Raw genomic sequence first — 19,084 nt, forward strand, 5'->3', positions numbered from 1 at the left:
TCATGGTTTTTAATGTATGACAGGGTACCCTTTCTTTTAACACAAATTGATATTTTTAAAATATAAAATCTATAATGCATGTCATCCACTATCCCCTCACACCTCCCCACCCCCGAAGTACATCAGTTTTCATTAACATGGTAAGCGTCACCTGCCATCATCCAGCCCCTCAGTATCCTCAGATCATGCTGCAATTCCTCACAGCTGATCCTTGTTTTTAACATCTTGGATAATTGAGTAATTTTTTTATTTTTTATTTTCATTATTATTTTCTCTAGAAATCAAATGATAATCACATTATTGCAGCTTTGTTTACCATGTGATACAAAACATATTTCTCCAGCTAAAATACAGACCAAACGAACGTGCTTTTGAGTACCAACCAAGGCAGACTACCAGTCATGGTTAGAATTAGCACAAAACTGAAGTTACGTACCCAGCTCCCCCTCAGACAGTGACTATTCTGAGCTGAATCCAAGCTTTGTGATTCAAATGCGCTTTTAGTTGAGACATGAATCAAATTACTAAGGTGGAACTTTACTGCTTTTAATTCCAGAGATGAATTCAGACTCGCCTCTGAACTATAGTATCTTCTGCAGTGTTTTTAATGAGATAGAAGCATCTTGATAGATCATGGTTTTTAATGTATGACAGGGTACCCTTTCTTTTAACATGAATCGATATTTTTAAAATATAAAATCTATAATGCATATCATCCACTAGGTACGTTAATGATGCATGCAGTATGCATTTGTTTAATCGGGGGGAAAAAAGCCCTTTAAACTTAAGGATACGCAATCTAAGCCACAAACTACTTTTACACCTGTTTGATAGCATTCACCTCTGACCTGGCACTTTGTATATTATGTTCCGGGCCACATCATGGGTTTACAGTTCCATTTATAAACTGACGGAAAAAAAAAATCTAGCATTTTTGTAAGCATGGCAAAGACACATGTTCCCAGGGTCCTGGGAAGAATTTTGCGTTTGAAAAGGTGCTTTATTTTAGGATTGGTTAAAGCACAAACCAAACATTCAAAAGCATTGGTTTGCTTAACTTCACCAAAAATAATAAACACCCAAAAGTGGACTCGGGCCTCTGCATGTTGAATTGATGGATAATTCATAAGCCTGCTTTTAAAAACAATACAGTATATGGTTTTCTTTCTGTATTTCAATAGCTCTCCCAGCTCACATTCATCTTGCCTGTTGTAAGCCGTTATACCGTTCTCTCTCCAACATAGAACTTAATTAAAATTAGCTACTCTTGTTGCCAGTATTAAAACTTCGTTTCGAACCAGTACTCTGACCCTGTCTGAAACCTGACTGATGATAGTTCAGATCTTCATTATGCTGCTCATCTTACTAATCCTGTTCCCTTTGACCAAAGATAAATATCCAGGCATTGCTGTCCATTTTATGCATGCAGGATCCTTACAGGCTGTATTTACAGATGGAGGAGGAAGGGGGTCTGTCTTGCCACCGTGTCTGTTTAAGCACCAGCCTCTCTCGTAATGAAATCAGGGGAACCAACAGCTGGGCGTTGTCTGCTGCCTTCGGATGGGCCCCCTTTTTACCGCTCTCAACAGCCTCTTGTTTTGTTTTGTACAAACTATGCAGTTTCATCATTCATTCTGACTGTTTGATTTAAGCTTCCATTCCCTGGGTCAAAAAAAAAAAAAAAAAGGCTGGCAAGGGAGGAAGGATGAAAGAAGGTGACACTTTGACAGCTCCTTTTTCACGGTAATGAGCATAACTGCTCTTTCTTTCCCCGCTCCTGTTCACCATGGCCTTTTCTTTCTTTATAGAGCCACATGAAGGGAAGAAATTGCAGTTCAGCTCTGCCTTCCAGGGACTGACCAGATAAACTGGAGGGCTCAGGGTGTCTTTTGTGGGCTCTGCCTATGGAGTCATCGCTTTGTTCAGGGATTATTTTCTGTTTGTTTCCTGTATATAACGACAGGTAAATGCAGATGAATAGAATTAGTTTCAACTTGAATCCATGAGGCAGCAAAGCATCATTTACCTCCCGGTGACTTCTGTACCGTGTGTCACGCTCGTTCACGAAACACAGCTCCATTAATTTAGCTAGTCCATGGGAGTCTGCCACAGAAAAACTTGCTTTGCTTGGGAGAGGAAAAAATAATTGCTACCATTCCAGCATTAATACTCCTCTGTGCTAAGAACAACATCATTTAATAAAGAGGCCGGTTGGATTATAAGTAACCTGTATCCTAACTAGAAGAAAAGATGACTTTGATGCAAGACAGTGCTGTTTGCAGAAGCAGAGCCTTAACTGATAAGGTTGGAGAACTGCAATTTAAGTATAAATGACTTTTAGTACTTCATAACAAGTGCCAAACCTCAGGGATTGACAGTTTCTCTGATTTATATAAAGTACAGATCTAAACACCTCAAAACTCTTAGGATTTTAGATCTTTGATCATGATTATTTGATGTGAATTCAGAGCTTAGACCATTCATATGCTGCATAGTATTTACCTAAAAAGCTTCACGTTTATTTGCTTTTTAAAGTTTCCTATTTTTAAATGCATCTGAAGCATCATTTGGAAACTGGAAATCACGATGAACAAAAAACTGAAGAGAGCAAAGCAGGTAGGTAACAACAGAAGAGAGCGAACAGAAGAAAGCACCACACAAACAGTAGGAAGGACGTTATACTGCAAAGAACTTTTGTTTTAACAAGGGACAAAAAGTAGCAAGTGTTAGATTGACAGCACAAGAATAGACCCAGTATATAACTCTTCTGTATAGAGATTAATCATAACTTTTCTGAAAGAGATCAACCCCCTGGCTACACTGAAAGGTCTTTCGTTCAAAGTCGGTGCATTCACCTGGGAATATTCTGCCAGTGGGGTTCGTATTTCACAGCCAGAAGGCTTCTCCTCCTGCAAAACCAGTCACCTCACAGCCAGGGCTCCAGCACTCCAGAGATAGGCATTCTGACAGTTTCAGCTAAGAGCCGCCTTATTTGTACTTTTCTTATTCTTTTCTCTCAGCTAAAGGATTTGTCCTTGGGGACCGTGGATAGCACTGGAAATTAAACGGAGCTATATACATTTATTAATGGAAACACAGATCTTTCAGACTAAAGACCAGCTTCTCTTGTAACTTCTGCTTAGAGCTGTTCAGATATTTTCAGGGGGGGAGGGTGGTGGTGTTTGGTTGGTTGAATTAGGAATCTGTAAAAAATGTTTTGCATCTAAGGAAACTGCCTATTCAACATGAAATATTTCATTCTGGTTTCATTTCTTTTTTTTTTTTTTTTGGTGTCTTAATGTATATTGGAACTCAATTCAGCTACACTGATTTAATGTTTTTCAGATAGGAAAAATCAAAACACTCCAGCAAGAAAATGCCTAAATAAAAGACCACAATTTTTCTGCTTTTCCTTTTATTTTCCTCTATGTGAAATCTTACCTGACGAAACCTAAATATACAAATAGTTTAAACTGATTCCAAATTATATTTTTGGAGGATAAACTATTCATCCTTGAGTACTTTGCCTGTGTCTAAATGAAATCAGAGCAGTCACTGTAGGTGAGAGTGGTCCAAATGTTTACAATGTTTACCTCATTCATGCCAGTTCTGTCAGGCCATCGAATTGAACCACTATAAACAGCCCTCTTGATGTCTCTTTGTCCTGCAGTAGAGAATATCTGAGACCTGTGCTTTTGAGCGTGTGCCTGTGTTGTGCAGTGTAAAAGCAGTTGAATTACCTCCAAAGAGCTGGGGATTGTGCTCTGCAGCTCCGTGGAACTCGGAGAATTGGGGTTCTCGGATGTCATGCTGATGCAGCGATGCTGCCCTCAGCTCCAGAGCAGGCTCACCGGGAGTCAACACACTGACGCAGAACAAAATACAGCTGTACCCTCAGTTGCACATACACAGTTGGAAACCCCACCTTTGGATATATGCTGAGACAGAAACGGGTAGCATAACCTATTCTTCTACAATTTCCTTAAGCGTCGGCTTTGCTTTGATTGCTCATATTTGTGTCTTGCGTAATTTTCTGCTAAGCAGAGTGCTACTTAGACCCACAAGTTCTGGGAGTGTGAAAACACTATCCTCAGAGCTCAGCTTAAACCCGACAATGTTCTGCTTTAAACTTGGCTGACCTCACCATATGCAGTTCCAGATACTTTTATGTTATGTGAACTAATGCCAAGGACATGTGATGGGGTCAAGTACAGAGAATAAAAGCAGAGCAGATGTGCTGTGAATACCAGATTTTTCAGTGTTATGATTAATGTGACATCACGAACCTTCCCTGAAACATTCTGCTGTGAAAAGAGGCTCTTCACAAAACAAAGCACAGGGCCTGGTTTTATTCTGTAGATTTATTGAAAGGTTTGGGGTCTTTCCACTGTAACCTGATTCCTAACACTTGGCACCTCTTTTCTTGAAGTGGATGATGTGTGCTGTGGTGGCAATTAGAGCTTGAAGCTCAGGCACCCTTCGGAGAACATTTTTTCCACAAACCAGGGGGGACTGCAACACACAGTCAATCACAGCCTCTACTTATTTTTCAAGTGGTTTTAAGCACTGTGCTGTGAAGGCTGAAGTTACTTGTGTAGAAATTTACTTCTGTATAACATGCATCATGCTCAAAGCTTGCCTTTGACGTTTATTTTCCAGCCTTTTTTTTTATAGATATATAACGTACATTCCTGTGTGAAATGGCATTGGCAAAGAGAACACAGCATCCTGTGATACAGGTACCTGCGATAATGATCAAGCTTCGTTCCATGCTTCATGTTTTCAGTCTTTGAGCTGCAACTTTGTCATCCTTTAAGGACACATATTAATTTTTAATAGAATTTGACAGAATTTCAGATGGGCATTATGAAAAGCTATAAAAATGTATAAAACCCCCTTTTTTCCTAGATAAAGAATTATCTCTGTAAATAACAACTAAAGCCAGCCTCTTGATATATCTTACAACTTTTGGATTGCTCAACTTGAGCACACAGATAGGTTCCACATCTGGAATTGTGGAAATATCTCTTCTTTATAATGGACTGAAGCAAAAACATTGACCAGCTGATCCTCCTGCCCTTCTTCTTTCCCCTCTACCCCCCAAAAATCTCAGTCTCTCTTAGAATTTTCCGTTTGTGATTATCTCGGAAGGTGAAGCTTTAAGATCAGATGCCGAGACCATTTAAGCAAAGTTTTACTTATAGTATAGCGCATTCTTTTCTATCTTTTTTTCTAGTTTGAGGGCAGCATTTTTCTTAGGTTGTTTCAGTGGCTACAGCTCAGAATAGCTGAGACTCAGACTGCCAGGCAAATCTGGCAAAGAGAGGAAAATACGCTGAGTATCACAAAGAGAATAGGCTAAGCCAAGCACTAGGGAGGCAAATATCAGTCTGGATGTTAATCATTCTGCTAAGCAGGCAGCCAAGATGCTGATAAAGTTGAAAAAATGTACTGGAGAATGAAGGGAAGAGAACAGTACGCTAAACACGGCCAGTGATTCAACAGGACTACAGTGAGAAGATGGGTAAACAGAGCATACTCCAGCAGATGTTTGCAGTACTGCTAAATAACTGTCTCGTGTCATTGAAAATACAGAAACTGCCTACGTTGTATTTCCTAAAATCAGTGACATTTATTAGCTCGTCCCCCAACCTGCTTAGAGTCTAGGCAGTTTTACATACAGATCGAATATCTGCCTCTATGGGAGTATGCCTGGCAGTGTCCTAAGTAATGTCATGGTATTTAAAATCTTTGGATCTTGCCTGTGCTATCCCAAGGATGGGGTTTAAGAACTTAGCTTGGCTTTGGGTTTGCATTATGGCAAGTTCCCAGTGAAGTCATGGAGTCAGCTAATTTTACTTTCTAGATATTTCCCCAGGTCTCCAGATAATTTAGTATTTATGTCACATAGAGGAGCTTTTTGAGAATTTAAGTTAACAATGAAATAGAATGGTTGCCTGTGCATCTATTGGAAGGCTAGATTAATTTCTTTCTCTGGATGGCTAACACTAGTAGACAACCGGTTGAAGAAAGCTGCTGAAACAGAGCGTATTTCTTGCAAATCAAAGGACCGGTTTGAGTGGGTTGGTCCCTCTACCATTTCCAGGTTTCATGATTCCATGCTTTTTTTCTGGTGCATAAATTAGAAAAGCTTTTTGTTGGATTTTGTTTTGTTGTTTAAGCATAGCATACACAAATTTCCCTTGAACTATTCTAGGGTGACTTTACTCATCTTGTCGTATCATTGTCAGTTTGGGGATGTATTCAAGAGATAAGGCCTCCACCCCTGCAGATCATTAATCCTTCCATATTCAGAGCGCAGACTATTTTAGCATAACAAATTAATCTGTTTGAAAACTTGGGTTGTCAGCATCTCTCTTACAAACTACCTTGTCTATTTTGTATCCTGAAGGAAAGTGAGATGAGGAGCAAAGAGCAAATAATCACTTTTTTGCTTTAGTAGAACTCCTCCTCCCCTCATTTTCATGAAGTAATTTTCAGTTTTATGAATAATAAATAAAATTTCTTCCCTTTTTATTCCTCCAGCAGAATAAAAAGGTTAAAAGAACAGAGAATTCTCTGCTTGTGCCCAAATGTAGATGACCAGCAGTAGTAGATTTTCAAAGTCACTTATGTGAATTGACAGCAAAAATGACACACACTAAACCTACTCGAGATATGCTTGGTTGATTTGTTTTAATTTTATCTCTGGAGGGGCTCAGTGGAGTCATCGAGTACTTTATACTAAATGTGTGTTTAAGTGCTTGACTGAGCACTTGTCAATGCTCTGGTCCTCTCAGGATCTTGCCGCTGGTGTTTTACTTCAGGTTTTTGTCAGTATATTTGACACCCAGGGAGGTAAATGTAGAAGCCCCAAGTATAAGCCACAGGTTGTGCTTCGAGGTTATATATTACTACTTTGTCTTACAAAACTAACTTGAAGAAAAAGTAAATTTTTAAAATACTGCTGGCTCTTCAAAGCATTTATTAGGGAGGTTTGGCAGACTTCCATTCAGTAAAAGATTTATTGCCCAGTTATGGTCTTGTTAGTCCTATAAGCAAAGTTATGCTCCTAATGAATTCAACAGGTCTGATCACAGGAGTGTACGAGCGGAGAGCAGCACAGTGCGACCTGGTCACACAGACACCTTCTAGTGAGGTGGGGAAGAACTGGAGCGCTTTGGCAAGCATCCTTTCCTGCAGGTGCTCTTTTGTGTGGAATGGGCTACAAACTTGTCCGGTTTACTTAAGGAACAAATGAGAGGCCAAGTGCGGGACTGCGCAGCCAACACGCATCAGTCCTCCTGGCTCCCCAGTGAGGTTCGTAACGAGTTGTAACACTCTGTGACAGGAGGCTACAAACACTTGGCTTACAGATGCCTTTTTCTTGATAATAAATCATGGTGGGTTTTATGCAGCTTTCCTACACTGATGTTAGTTGGATTTTAGGTCAAGAGAGGTGCATAGATGCCAGTCTTGTCAAACCAATAACTCTGTTCCTGGAATAACCCCAATGCATCGAGTTTGCTGTGCTTGTATCTGCACGCAGCGGGATCTGAAGTGTCAGGGTCTGTCAGATGGATGATATCGAGGTTAATGCAGTTCTAAGGTCTCCGAATTGAGCGCAATAGCAGTAGACGCCAGTGATGCCCTATCACTGGCGAGTCAAGCCCACCAGGCAGAAGGAACCTAGGAAGCCTTTATGGCAGAAAGTGACATACTGCTAATATTTGATACAGGAAGGTGCTGTACAGGAGCTCACCCAAGTAATCCAGAGGGTTGCAACCGAGGGCTGTTTATGAGCTAGGACCACTTCTGTTTGATTTTGGTTCTTGCAATGACAGGGAGAAAGTGACTTTGTTCTGGGAGGCGTGCTTTCCAAGTGGTGTAGCCTCTGATAGGGAGTCCAGGCTTATGAAATTATTTGAAAGGGGTGGGGGGAATTGATTTTTTTCTTTACTTTAAAGTTATCTTTGTGTATGAAATGAATCTTTGATTTTTGCTGACATAAGACAAGACGGATAATATGTTGCAACACCTAGAAAGTTTGGGCAGTAGAAGGTGTCCGTTTTCTGGAGGAAAGACTATAAAGCCAGAAAGCTGCGATGCAGCTTGTCAGGGCAGCCAGATGAAGGACAGAGGTGCACTGTGGGGGTCCACCAAGCTGCTGGTGGAATTTCCAGGCACCAATTCAAGGGGAGAGTAGCTGCAGAAACACTGACTGCACACCTTCTGGGGAAAAAATAATTTCTCTGGTACAGGAGGGGTTAGCATGATTCAAATTACACACAGAAGGACGGGAGGCAGCTTTTAAAGACAACTGCATGTGTCAGATACTGCATATGAGGTGACAAAACTAACTCCTTTGGCTTGAACCTATCTTTTTGTTACTGCTGATGACGGCAGGGCTTGTAGTACGCTTTAATCTCTCCGTCCCCAGAAAGGTGTGTGTGATGGGGGCTGCTAAGTGACAGCTACAGCGAGTTCAACAAACATTGCCTGCTCAGAGCTGCGGGAGGAAGCCTGGGACACGGCGAAAGCACGTCCACCCCAGCGTCCATATGTGTGGCATTGCTATTGTGCTCACACTGAGTTACTCCCAACACAGCAAATAAGGCAAGCCAGATGAAAAGGAGGATTTAGTGAGGAACCAGGGAAAGTCTCCCAAGGGTAAACGCTGTGTAACTAAGAGCCCAGCACTGAAAAAGGCCAGTGAACTGGCTACGTTTCCAACACCAGAATTAGCGCCTAAGTACAAGTTTCCTTGTGGATAAATGCATTTGCGCTAATTTGAACGGATTTGAAGTAAAGGTTTTGCTATTATTATGGGAGGCAAGTATTGGGAATGCTAAAATGAACTGAAAGAATCTTGCATTTGAAATAAAACTAGCCCTTCCATAGAAAGAGATACTAGACGTTTTCTTCAACGTCAAGTTAATGTATTTGAATTGCTCTGTGCAGTTCTCTCTACCATATATAACAATACCTTCCATTGTCCCTTTTTGTGAAATCAGAACGTTCCTTTAAAGTGTTTCAAATGAGCAGCAATCTCATTTGCTTGCTTAGCTCGTGATTCTTTTATGACTAGAGACGTGCAAGTAGTCTAAGCTTCGCATGATGGGAACATACTCACCTGTTACTGTTAACTTCTTGAAAAGCTTAGATCTGTGGGTTTTGGCAGACTTCTATGTAATATATAACTTCTTACAGTCTTAAGTAGAAGAAAATATTAGGAACAAGCAGAATTAGAAAATAAAACGAGATGACATCAGTTCATCCAGAACAATCTGCTTGAGTGCTCTTGCAGATGCAAGAGGCTCCGCAAAGTAACGTTTTGGTTCACCTCCTGTGAGTTCAGTTCCCTGATTGTCATTGTTCTTACTGACTGCCATCAGTCACTGCTCCCTGCCTGTTGTTGCTCTTGTCCAAGGACACGCTTATCATCTGCAGTTCTAGCCAGACTTTTGTGTAGTCCAGCACGTATACACCCACAGTCTCCATGCAAATTGTGCCATCTGAAATAAACTGTCAAGATGCACTTCACAACCAGCAAATAGTTGATATTGATGACACTAGACAAGCAGAAAGTTGTCCAGATTTTCTTTATTTAATGTCTAACTTTTTAAATAGAAGAACAGTTCTAGCACGTCTAAATATAAAATAGGCATTATCATTCAGTTTGGAAATAACCTACTATATACACCACCTTTTGTGGAGTAGTGTTCCCTTCCCAGGGCTTTTGTCTCCTCACCTAACAGCTGACTCTGTGTCAGTTAGGAATATTTCCATGTTCCTCTCCTGTTCTTGGATTATCGATTTGGATCTGTCTGGTCCACCTTGTTCTGTTTTAGAGAGTAAATGATAACCTTAGAAATTATTGAAAAGATCAGGACATTGCCTCCTAAAAGAAAAGAAAAATCGAACTACTTCTGATATAGGATAACCGAAAGCGTAACTTCTTTAGAAGAATTAACACTGGTGACTTTATAAAAGAAATAAATGAGGGAAACTATGCTAGAGGGCTCCACTTTCATATTTGTAAGAGAATATGAGGGGATGAAACAAGCATCTGCGTTCCATGTGTAAAAAGAATTCCTACTCATTAACACATATAAATGCTGATGGATGATTAAGTAATTTGGGAGACAGACCATGCATATGGGAAGCATTTTTGGTATTTTATGACCCCTTCCACTGACCTATGTAATTACTGTGCTGCTGGCTAACACAGCAACATAAAACCTCTGTGAATATCTCCATTATGAAATCTACTTCAATTCTAAATGACCTTTCTTTGTATTTGTTACACTGGGATCAGAAAAAGGTTGTTAAATTCTGTTATCCCCTCCAATGCTATTAAAGAGAGAAAAGAAAATCAGTAAACTTTATTCACTAATCAATTTCTAAGCCACCTACAACATAGTATAGAAAACAGAGCCAACTTATATTTGGCAGGAACAATTCACGTCAAACCAATCTAATTTCATTCTCTGACAGGGAAAATGGCTGAATGGATAAAGAGAAGCAGTAGATGGGACGTTTTTGTTGTAGTAACATTTGTATATGTGGCACTCAAATAATATTTATAAATCATAGTATATCAGAATACATGGATGGTGTCACCTTGAGCTGGAGCAAAACTTATTGAAAAAAAAAAAAAGAGTTTAGGGAATATCTGCTAATGATTTGCTCTTGGATAAAGAGACTGTCTCAAGTGGAGGTTACCAGAATCTGTCCTGGGACCTAGCCAGTATGTTCATTTAGCCTGCCAGCTTTTGAAAGAGAAACTACAAATGTGCGATTGACACCAAGCTGGGAGGGAATGACCACAATTTGGAGGTTAGTCCCAATATTATTTTAAGAAACTGGAGGAGTAGTCCAAAAATCAAAAAGCTGAGCTTCAGTAATAACAAATGAAAAGCCCTATACCTGGGAAAATGAAATCAAGCGCACCAGCACAAAATGAAAATAACTCTTTGGGTTGCACTGCATCAAAACCGGGGTTTACATAACTTCCTAAACTCTTCTGTGTACTTACATTGTGAATTATGCATTTTTGATATAATAGCAATGATAAAGCATACAATTTCTTGTGACATGTCTTCTTCCTCTGAAATGAATCTAACTTATGCTTTCCAGTAAGGAATTCTTGAAATTTAAAGTATCTGAGCTGACTCATTAAATTGACAGGAATTAAAAAAAAATTAAAAAATAGAGCAAATTTCTAATGGTGGAGAAAATAGGGAACCAAAAGCTGAGACATGCATCCTGCGTAGGAAGAACAGGGTGTGCACCTTAAGACAAGAAATATCTATGAACTATTCGGCCAACTAGGGTGGCTTTGGAATCTAATAACATGCCAGGGATGTGTCAAACCCCGATACAGGAACCTGTGTACTCAGAAAAAGTTCATGTTTAAGTCATAGAAACTTGAGTTAGCAAACATTTACCAGAGATGTTGATAGCAACACTTTGCATCAAATTTGCAGGAATATGAATCTGTGGGCAGAAACGGCAATTGTAATTAGGTACCTCAATTCAGGAAAACATTTAATCACTTGCAGGTACTTAAACGCTTTCCTGAATAGATGCAAACTATGTTGTTTCCTGAGTTAGGGATTATAATTTAAAGTCATTGTTGTGATTCCAGGCCTAACTGATAGCAAGTTGGTGTAAGAGGAAGGTCTAGAAGTGGGATTTAGACGCTTAAAGAGCTTTGACAATTTGAACCTAAAAGAAGAAAGCATTTTCTTCTTTACTTTAGAAATGCAAAAGTATAAATAGGAGCAGCATGAAAAACTCATAGAGTGGTCTCATGCTTGAATATGATCCTCTCTGGAAGAAGTTAGACTTCGGCTGAAGTAAAACAGTGGCCGTACCAAAAGCCAGTTAAGGGGAATTCTCAGGAGACAAGTCTGCAACCTTAAATGCTTTCTGCAGTATACTCAAATCCTCACCCATTGCTTTCCGCTGCTGCCTCGCAGCATTAATCCTGCTTACATGATTACAGACTTTTTGTGGAGAAAACTGCTCGCTGGAATACTAACTTAAATACATACTGACTTGAATAACATTACAAGTCATACGCTTGCCAATTGACTGAAAAACCCATGGGATATAGCAGCTGTCTCTCCATCTCTCTGCTTTGGCCAATTCATCATCTTTCCCTCACCATGTACTTCCTAGCATCTAACTCAAACTATGCCCATGGGGTTTGGACTTCTGCACAACAGCAGAAGATGATTCTTTACGAGCAGAAGGAATTTCTGCCATCTGTAGCACAAGTGTAAGCGAGTAAAGTGAGTGGGACAAGCTATGATGCTTCTGGCTGCATAGGGTAGAGAGAGCCCCGCTGGTCTTAAGCTTTTTCATCGCAGTGACACAGAGCCCTGCACTGCTTAATTTACCTATTTTCCGCCAGTTTGGGCATCTCGGTGCCACGCTGTGGAATATGTGGAATTATGGTATGCCATATACTGCACACCTGTGGAATATGACCACAGGCATGCAAGTCACGGTCATGATTAAGCGGCTCTGCTCTTAAACTGTTAAGCCAAGAGACATATTATATGGACAGGGGGATGGCAGTGCTTTATGGCTAACACAGAATCAAGACCCGTTAAAGGGTCTTGCACCTGGTAGCTGGCCTGGTCCTACGCTAAATGTGTGGCAGGGCTAAAAAAAGGGTGTAGCTTCCAAATGGTCAGTCTAGCACCGTTCCTGAGCTTTAAGCCCACTTTAAATTAGCATGGAATTTTAAAGTAAATCTTACAGATGAAGAGTATCTTACAAAGAATATATAATTTACATTTTTAAGCTCACACTATTTGTTTTGCTGTAACCCATAAAAGTTCGTGCTCTGCAAGGCCCAGTTGACGTTTCTTATTGCCTTTAACTAGTTCATCTCTACCTACTTAAAGGTGATTTTTTTTATGCTTCATACTTTGAAAAAGCAATTCTGCAGGACAAGACCTTAACTTCAGTCTTTGGTGCTCATGCTAGGGAGAACTTGATAGACTAGACAAACAGTGTGATCGATCTCGGCACTAACAGTTGTATCATTCATCCAGATATGCCTGTAAATGACAATCGTCTTGGATGCTGTGTGCCCTCACAGCATTTTTAAAATCCTATAGATGCTTAAATAAATGCTTTTATCTTCTGCAACCACCACAGGTATTCACATACACAATGCTTACAGAGAGACACCGGATAAAATTATTATTTTTAGAATTTCCTCCCCTCATAAAACAGTACAATGGCTATGATGCTACAAATAACTACCTCCGAATTCTTCTTATAAGCAAACAGAGGAAGTATAAGTTTAGGAAGAGACTAGGAGTTCAGAATAGACAACATATTAAAATACTAGTTTTAGTACAGTTAGGAAAAAAAATACTGAATATTAGCTTTACTTTGGGTCAGTGAAAATATAAACATTTCATTCCATAGGTCAGTTTGAAACTTGGGCAGAATTGCCTGGCACTTAGTAACCAGTCATGAGTCCAAGTTTTGTCTGAGATAAAAAAGCAACAAAAGCAGTGAGCTATTACATTCGTGACCAACTTTGAGTTTTTGAAACATATTTGTTTATGCTATTACAAACGTGGGGTTTAGTTGGATGATGTATTTTTTTTGTGAGAGAGTCCCACTATATTATTGTGTGGATTTAGGAAAGTGTTTTAACTTTTCTCTTCCGGTGTATGACATATTCTGTCAGTGAAGAAGGGATAAAGTCATAGCAGAGTTTAAAACTGCTGGCGAGAAGTTGGCCTTGTGTGGTTTTCTCCAATTCGTATGACAAGTTGGACAGCTTTCATAAGGAACGGAGTATCAGCCATCTGATTACAGCTGGCTTTGTATGTGTGACTTAACTAGCAGGAAATGTCTGAATTTATATTAGTTAAGGTGAAAGAATAAGTTTGTTGGAAATGGATTCTGCAGGACTGTCAGCAATTTCTTTTGAGGCTTTGTTGAACTATTACTACATTGAGTGCTATTGCTGTGTGTCTGAGGAGTGACTTCAGCTCTCTGTAGATCTGCACCCTTATTTTGGCCTACCTTCCGCTGAATGCACCCAGTTCCGTTATGGATGCCTACCAAGAAAATGGATCAGTATCTCCTAATTTCCCTCTGGCTATATTTTAGAATATGTATTTGGAGACGTTTAATAAGCTACAACCAGAGATTTTCAAGCTAACTCATGTTCCAATACTTGGATTTTATAAGCAGTTTTTGATGGACTCAAACTTACCTATAGTGCTGCAGTTCTGACTCCAGCTGCTGAATGTATATTTGCAGATGTGGCACTTCGTTAGCTTTCACTTCTAGCTCCTTCACTTTGCCAAGGCTGCTGAGGACGGCATGTCTCGCCTCCTCAACCTTCTTCCTCATTTCTGCTTGTTCCCTCTTCAGGTTACGGTTGCAGTCTTCCAGATTGACCAGAGCTTCCTGAGAGCTCTTCAGCTCTCTTTCCAACTCTTGATTGAACCTAATTGCTTCTTCAATTTGCCCATCCCTGGAGCTCCGGATGAGTTCCACTTCCTTCAGGACGCTTTGAAGGCACTTGGTCTGGGAGTGGTTCTGCGTTAATTGTCTGTTACTCCCTATAAAACAGGTCCCCTCTTCCTTATGGTTAGCATGGCTTTTCCGCAGTCCTACCTATAATGAACAGGAGCAGAAAGGAGGGAGAAATTGATGCGTTTCAAAGCAACTGCCATTTTAATCAAGACTGAAAATAGCTGGACTGTGTTTTGTTGGGGCTTTTTAAAAGACATATAGTTGATCAGCAACTCGTAAGCTACTTACCTTTGTGAAATACAGACATAAGGAAGCAGTCCCTGGAAAGCAGTTTTTAAATACATATCTATAAATTTAATTTTAAAACTACTCATCAAAGTGGAAAATTAGGTTATTGCACAAGTTTCTGTATAGCTTTAATGTCATTACTTTAGTCTGCCCTCAAAAAGCAAGTAGTATTCTGGAAAAAAAAAAAAATCCATTTATGTTTCTTAAGTGGTGTTCAGTAGAAGTGAACAGAGAGCAGCCGTTGGTGTTCTGGACCTCTAATCTTTGTCCTCCTCCTGATTCTTTCTGGGGCCTTTGATTGGTGACTTTGTGTTTGCTTCTTATTTCCTTTCATTTTTCCAATGAAAATGGTAAAAGTGGCTTGCAGCTGCGATGCTGGACGTTGTGAAGCTGGACAGCCAGCTGATGCCAAATGGCAGTGCCATGCATGGAGCTGAGTTCTGTGGGCATTGTGTTAGTATTCACTCCAACCTGATCAGACCCGCCGGAGCAAGCGGCGAGCTCAGCCCTTCGGTGCTTTGCCTGCTCTATGCTATTTCACGCCAGAGTAATTTAACTGCTGTTCAGTATGTATGTGTTTCGCTTGAGCCAATACAGCAGAACCAGAAACCAGCCCCAGAGCTAATGGGGCTCTGCAGAAGGGCCAGAGACTATTCGTCAGCCTGTTTGCAGAACTGGCTCCAACTCTGAACTCACGTGGCCACGCTGCGAAGAAAACACGCTCCCGATGTTTCTGAGGTAAAGCTCTTGGGCATTTACGACTGAATCACTAAATGTGCTTGTGTGGGTAAGAATCAAAAAGTTCTTTCTTACTTTGGAAAAAACCCACAACGGTGCATAACTGGTATATAAGTGAGCGACTGCACGTGCAGTAGAAAAAGCGGCGTTACACACTTAGGTTTGTTAAACTGACCTTTCCTACAATTTTAGCAGGGTGGTTTTCAGTGCATCCCTTAAATATACGTAGTGTCGCAGTGGTGGAAATACAACGTTTCCCCTTAAAGACTCTGCGTAACCAAACTTTGCTAAAAAGTTGATGCCGGAGATGAAAAGAGCAGCCTCAGTCTATGCCGCGCTCCTTTCCGAAATCGTTCTGGGGCCGCATCGGTTATTAACAGCGGATTTCCCGAGGGGCGGTTAAGCGGGGCTCCCTGTTAACCGGCTCCCGCACCCACCTGCAGCGCCAGGCAGCGGGCGTCGCTGCTCTGCAGGGCGGCCCGCATGTCCTCCACCAGCTCCCGCAGGCTGCCGTTCTCCTCCTCCAGCTTGGCGATGCGGTCCTCGGCCTGCTCCAGCGCCACGATCTCCTCGTAGCACTCCCGCGAGCAGGGACCCGCCGCCCGCCCCCCGCCGCCGGGCCTTCCCGCCGCGCCTCCTCCGGCCCCGGTCGGCTCCCCGCGGCGGCGGCGGCGGCGGGGGCTGCGCAGGCGGATCTGGGTCTCGATGTGCTCGCTCTCCCGGCCTAGCGGCAGGCGCGGCGGGGCGCTGCCCGCCTTGGTGCTGAAGTAGCCGCAGAGGCGGGCGTGGAACTGGCGGAAGGTGAGCTCGGCCGAGAGGCCCTCCCACAGCCCCGCGCACTCCTCGGGGTCGGCCGCCGCCTCCGCCGCCTCCTCCAGCCCCAGCACCTGGCACAGCGTCCGGAAGTCCTCGCCGGGGATCCTGCCCGCCCCGGCGCAGTCCAGGTGGTGGAAGATCTCCTGCAGGTACTGGTCCAGGCCGGTGGCCAGCACCACGATCTCGTTCTCCACGCCGCGGTCCAGCCCGTAGTGGTAGGCCAGGGCGCTCACCAGCCACTGCGTGCGCCGGGCCGGCCGCCCGTACGGGTCCCAGCCCTCAGGCGGCTCCATCGCGCCCGCCTGCCCCGCCGCGCTCCCCGACCATCCTGCCGCCCCGCCGGCTACGGCTACGGCTGCGCCCCCGCCCCGCCTCGCAGCCCGCCCCGATCGGCCGCCGCGGGCGGGGCGGGGCGGGGCGGGACCGGGCGGCGGCTCCGGGACGGAGAGGGGCGCCGGGGGCGGCTGCCGGCCCCGGGGGCGCGGGCTCTCTTCCAGCCGGCCGATTCCCCCTTTACGGGGGCTGCTTATCGGCGAGGGCCGCCGGGCCCTCCGGGGTGCGGCGGGCAAAGCAGGCAGGTGCCGCCCCGCTCCCTGCGTTTGTCAGGGAAAGCCCAGCCTGAACTCAAAGCCTATTTCTAACTTATCAACTCCTCTCTTGCTGGTTCCTTTCTCACACGAGCGAGACAATAATGCTGCAGAATCCAGTTTGATGACACTTGTGCACGAGTGAGTGGTCCCGTTAAATTCATTAAACTAGTGTGCATAAAAGTTGGTCGTCATTCTGTTTGCTCATTTTTTTCACCTCTATAGAAGCGCGGTGTCTTTATGGTATCAGTATGTGTTTGTTAAGTTGTTTGTGATAGAGATGAATAAAAATTTAAACCATTTCAAATGACTTAGCTTTCCAAAGCAGGGATTTTTGGCACTTTCTGGTTATGGAGTAGAACCTCTTTGAAAATTAGGTGTGATTCAAAAGGAGTACCCAGCTGTAACCAGTTCTACTCTAGTGCTTGAAAACCATTCCTGTGAACACTGGCTACCTTTCCTGCATTAGCAGATCGCTGATTTCAGAGGGAGGCGGCTCGCAGCATCCGACCAATATATGTTGAATGCAGCTGCAGTCAGGGAGCTCCACCAGCAGGGCTGCTCCACCAGCAGGGATGTGCCATGAGCCAGCGGTGAGCCAGTCCAAGGTCCGCCTGGTAGACTGGGCAAGGGTGAGAGATAGATACACCTATAGTATGGCTCAGGGAAGGACAGGGGAGTCGGCGCTGGGTGCAAATGGTGCTTTTGGGCAGGGGGTGGGGGTCCCGCCTGAGGTTGTTCAGGGCAGGTAAGGTCTGCTGGTACGCTCAGGGCCCAGACACTGCTTATACTTCCCACAGTTGAACGGGAATGTTGACTGACTTCTGTGCGCTGTGCGTCATCAAGAAAAAGCATCCTTTAGAAGGCTGTTGATCTTCCTCTTTACTAAAAATCAGATATCTGATTATTTCTGTGGTGGGCTGGCAACATACAAGGCTGTTTTGTGGAAGATCTCCTTTTGGCTTTTATGTTAGAAGATCTAGGTTCCCCCAGGGTACTCAGTGCTCCACAGGATCAGCCTTCCTATCCTCAAGGGCTGAGTTTTGTCCACCAATGATCTTCTGTTTATTTATTATCCAAAGTAGTAGCATGCTTTGTAATTGTGCAGTCATTAGGAATCTCCTGTCCAGCTCATGGATTTACTTCTCTTTAGTTTGGTATTGGTTTTGTTGGGTTTTTGTTTGGTTGGGGTTTTTTGAGGTATTCTTGTACCTTTAAAGAGTGTTTCTCCCATTTTCCTCGTTTGAAGTGACATGTAACATTTTTTGTTGACTTGAGGAGTGCCTGGATGAACTGATTTTTTTTTTTTCATGTTTATCATATGTGTATATATTCTTTATTCCCTCTTATAGCCACATATACCTATAAAACTTCAGCTTTTCTTAGTCTGATAATGTTATTAATGCAAGAAGTTCACTTGGGGTCAAAATGTCTCTGTAATGCAGCACCTGAAAGATACAGATAAGACAAAACCATAAACCTTTAATGTTTTTAGCAGATATTATGTAAATCCACATCTGTTATCCACACACAACAAACCGACTGACCCCAAACACCAACTGAAAGCATCAAGGCCCCTAGAGTTTGACAATGCAACAATCCACACTTATTTTGGTCTAGCTGGTTTCAATTGTAAAAATATTTATCAAGTGGAAATAATTGATTTAAAGGCTGTCAGAATCGGTACTAGGCTATAAACATGTCAGTGTAAATTTTATTTTAGCACCTAGGGTTTCCAGTTGGGTTTCTTGGTGGTGGCTCTGGGTAGAAGAGAGGGATCGTTAATCGTGCTGGGAAGCATTTGGGCCTCTGTTGAATTCCTCATTGCCCATCTGCTCGGCTTCTGCTTTGCAAGAGCGAAGGACAGAAACGGCCTGGCAAATCTTGGGCTTTCTGTGGTGTCACTGTAGCAGGGAAATGAGTATGTCAGAATGGCGTCAGTTTGCGTTCACCGAAGTGCCGTCTGTGAAAGAAACCAGATACTTGATACTAGGAAAAAACCCAGACCTTTGGCCATTGCATGTTCTTTGACTTTTCAGAAGCAGCTCTGGCTGCTGGGCAGGTGGGTTTTGCATCATGTTTTCTTAAAAAACAAGCCCCCCACCCCATACTTTTAAACGCTAGACAACTGCGAA

General features: G+C 42.7%; 1 protein-coding gene across 3 annotated transcripts in view; it reads right to left on the reverse strand.

The window, feature by feature from the left end:
- EFCC1 (EF-hand and coiled-coil domain containing 1) overlaps nt 1-16,680 on the reverse strand; it is a 54,207-nt gene extending 37,527 nt beyond the window's left edge. For all 3 annotated transcript variants that reach the window (XM_082487892.1, XM_082487891.1, XM_082487890.1), the window contains exons 1-2: nt 15,984-16,680; nt 14,255-14,661 (exon numbers count right to left, since the gene is read on the reverse strand). In XM_082487892.1, coding sequence (XP_082344018.1) covers nt 14,255-14,661; nt 15,984-16,655 — 1,079 coding nt within the window. In that variant the 5' untranslated portion in view covers nt 16,656-16,680. The remainder of the gene's footprint in view (nt 1-14,254; nt 14,662-15,983) is intronic.
- Nucleotides 16,681-19,084: the final 2,404 nt, after the last annotated feature.

This window comes from Vanellus vanellus, assembly GCF_965231255.1.
Source record: "Vanellus vanellus genome assembly, chromosome: 9".
In the NCBI taxonomy this organism is placed as follows: domain Eukaryota; kingdom Metazoa; phylum Chordata; class Aves; order Charadriiformes; family Charadriidae; genus Vanellus; species Vanellus vanellus.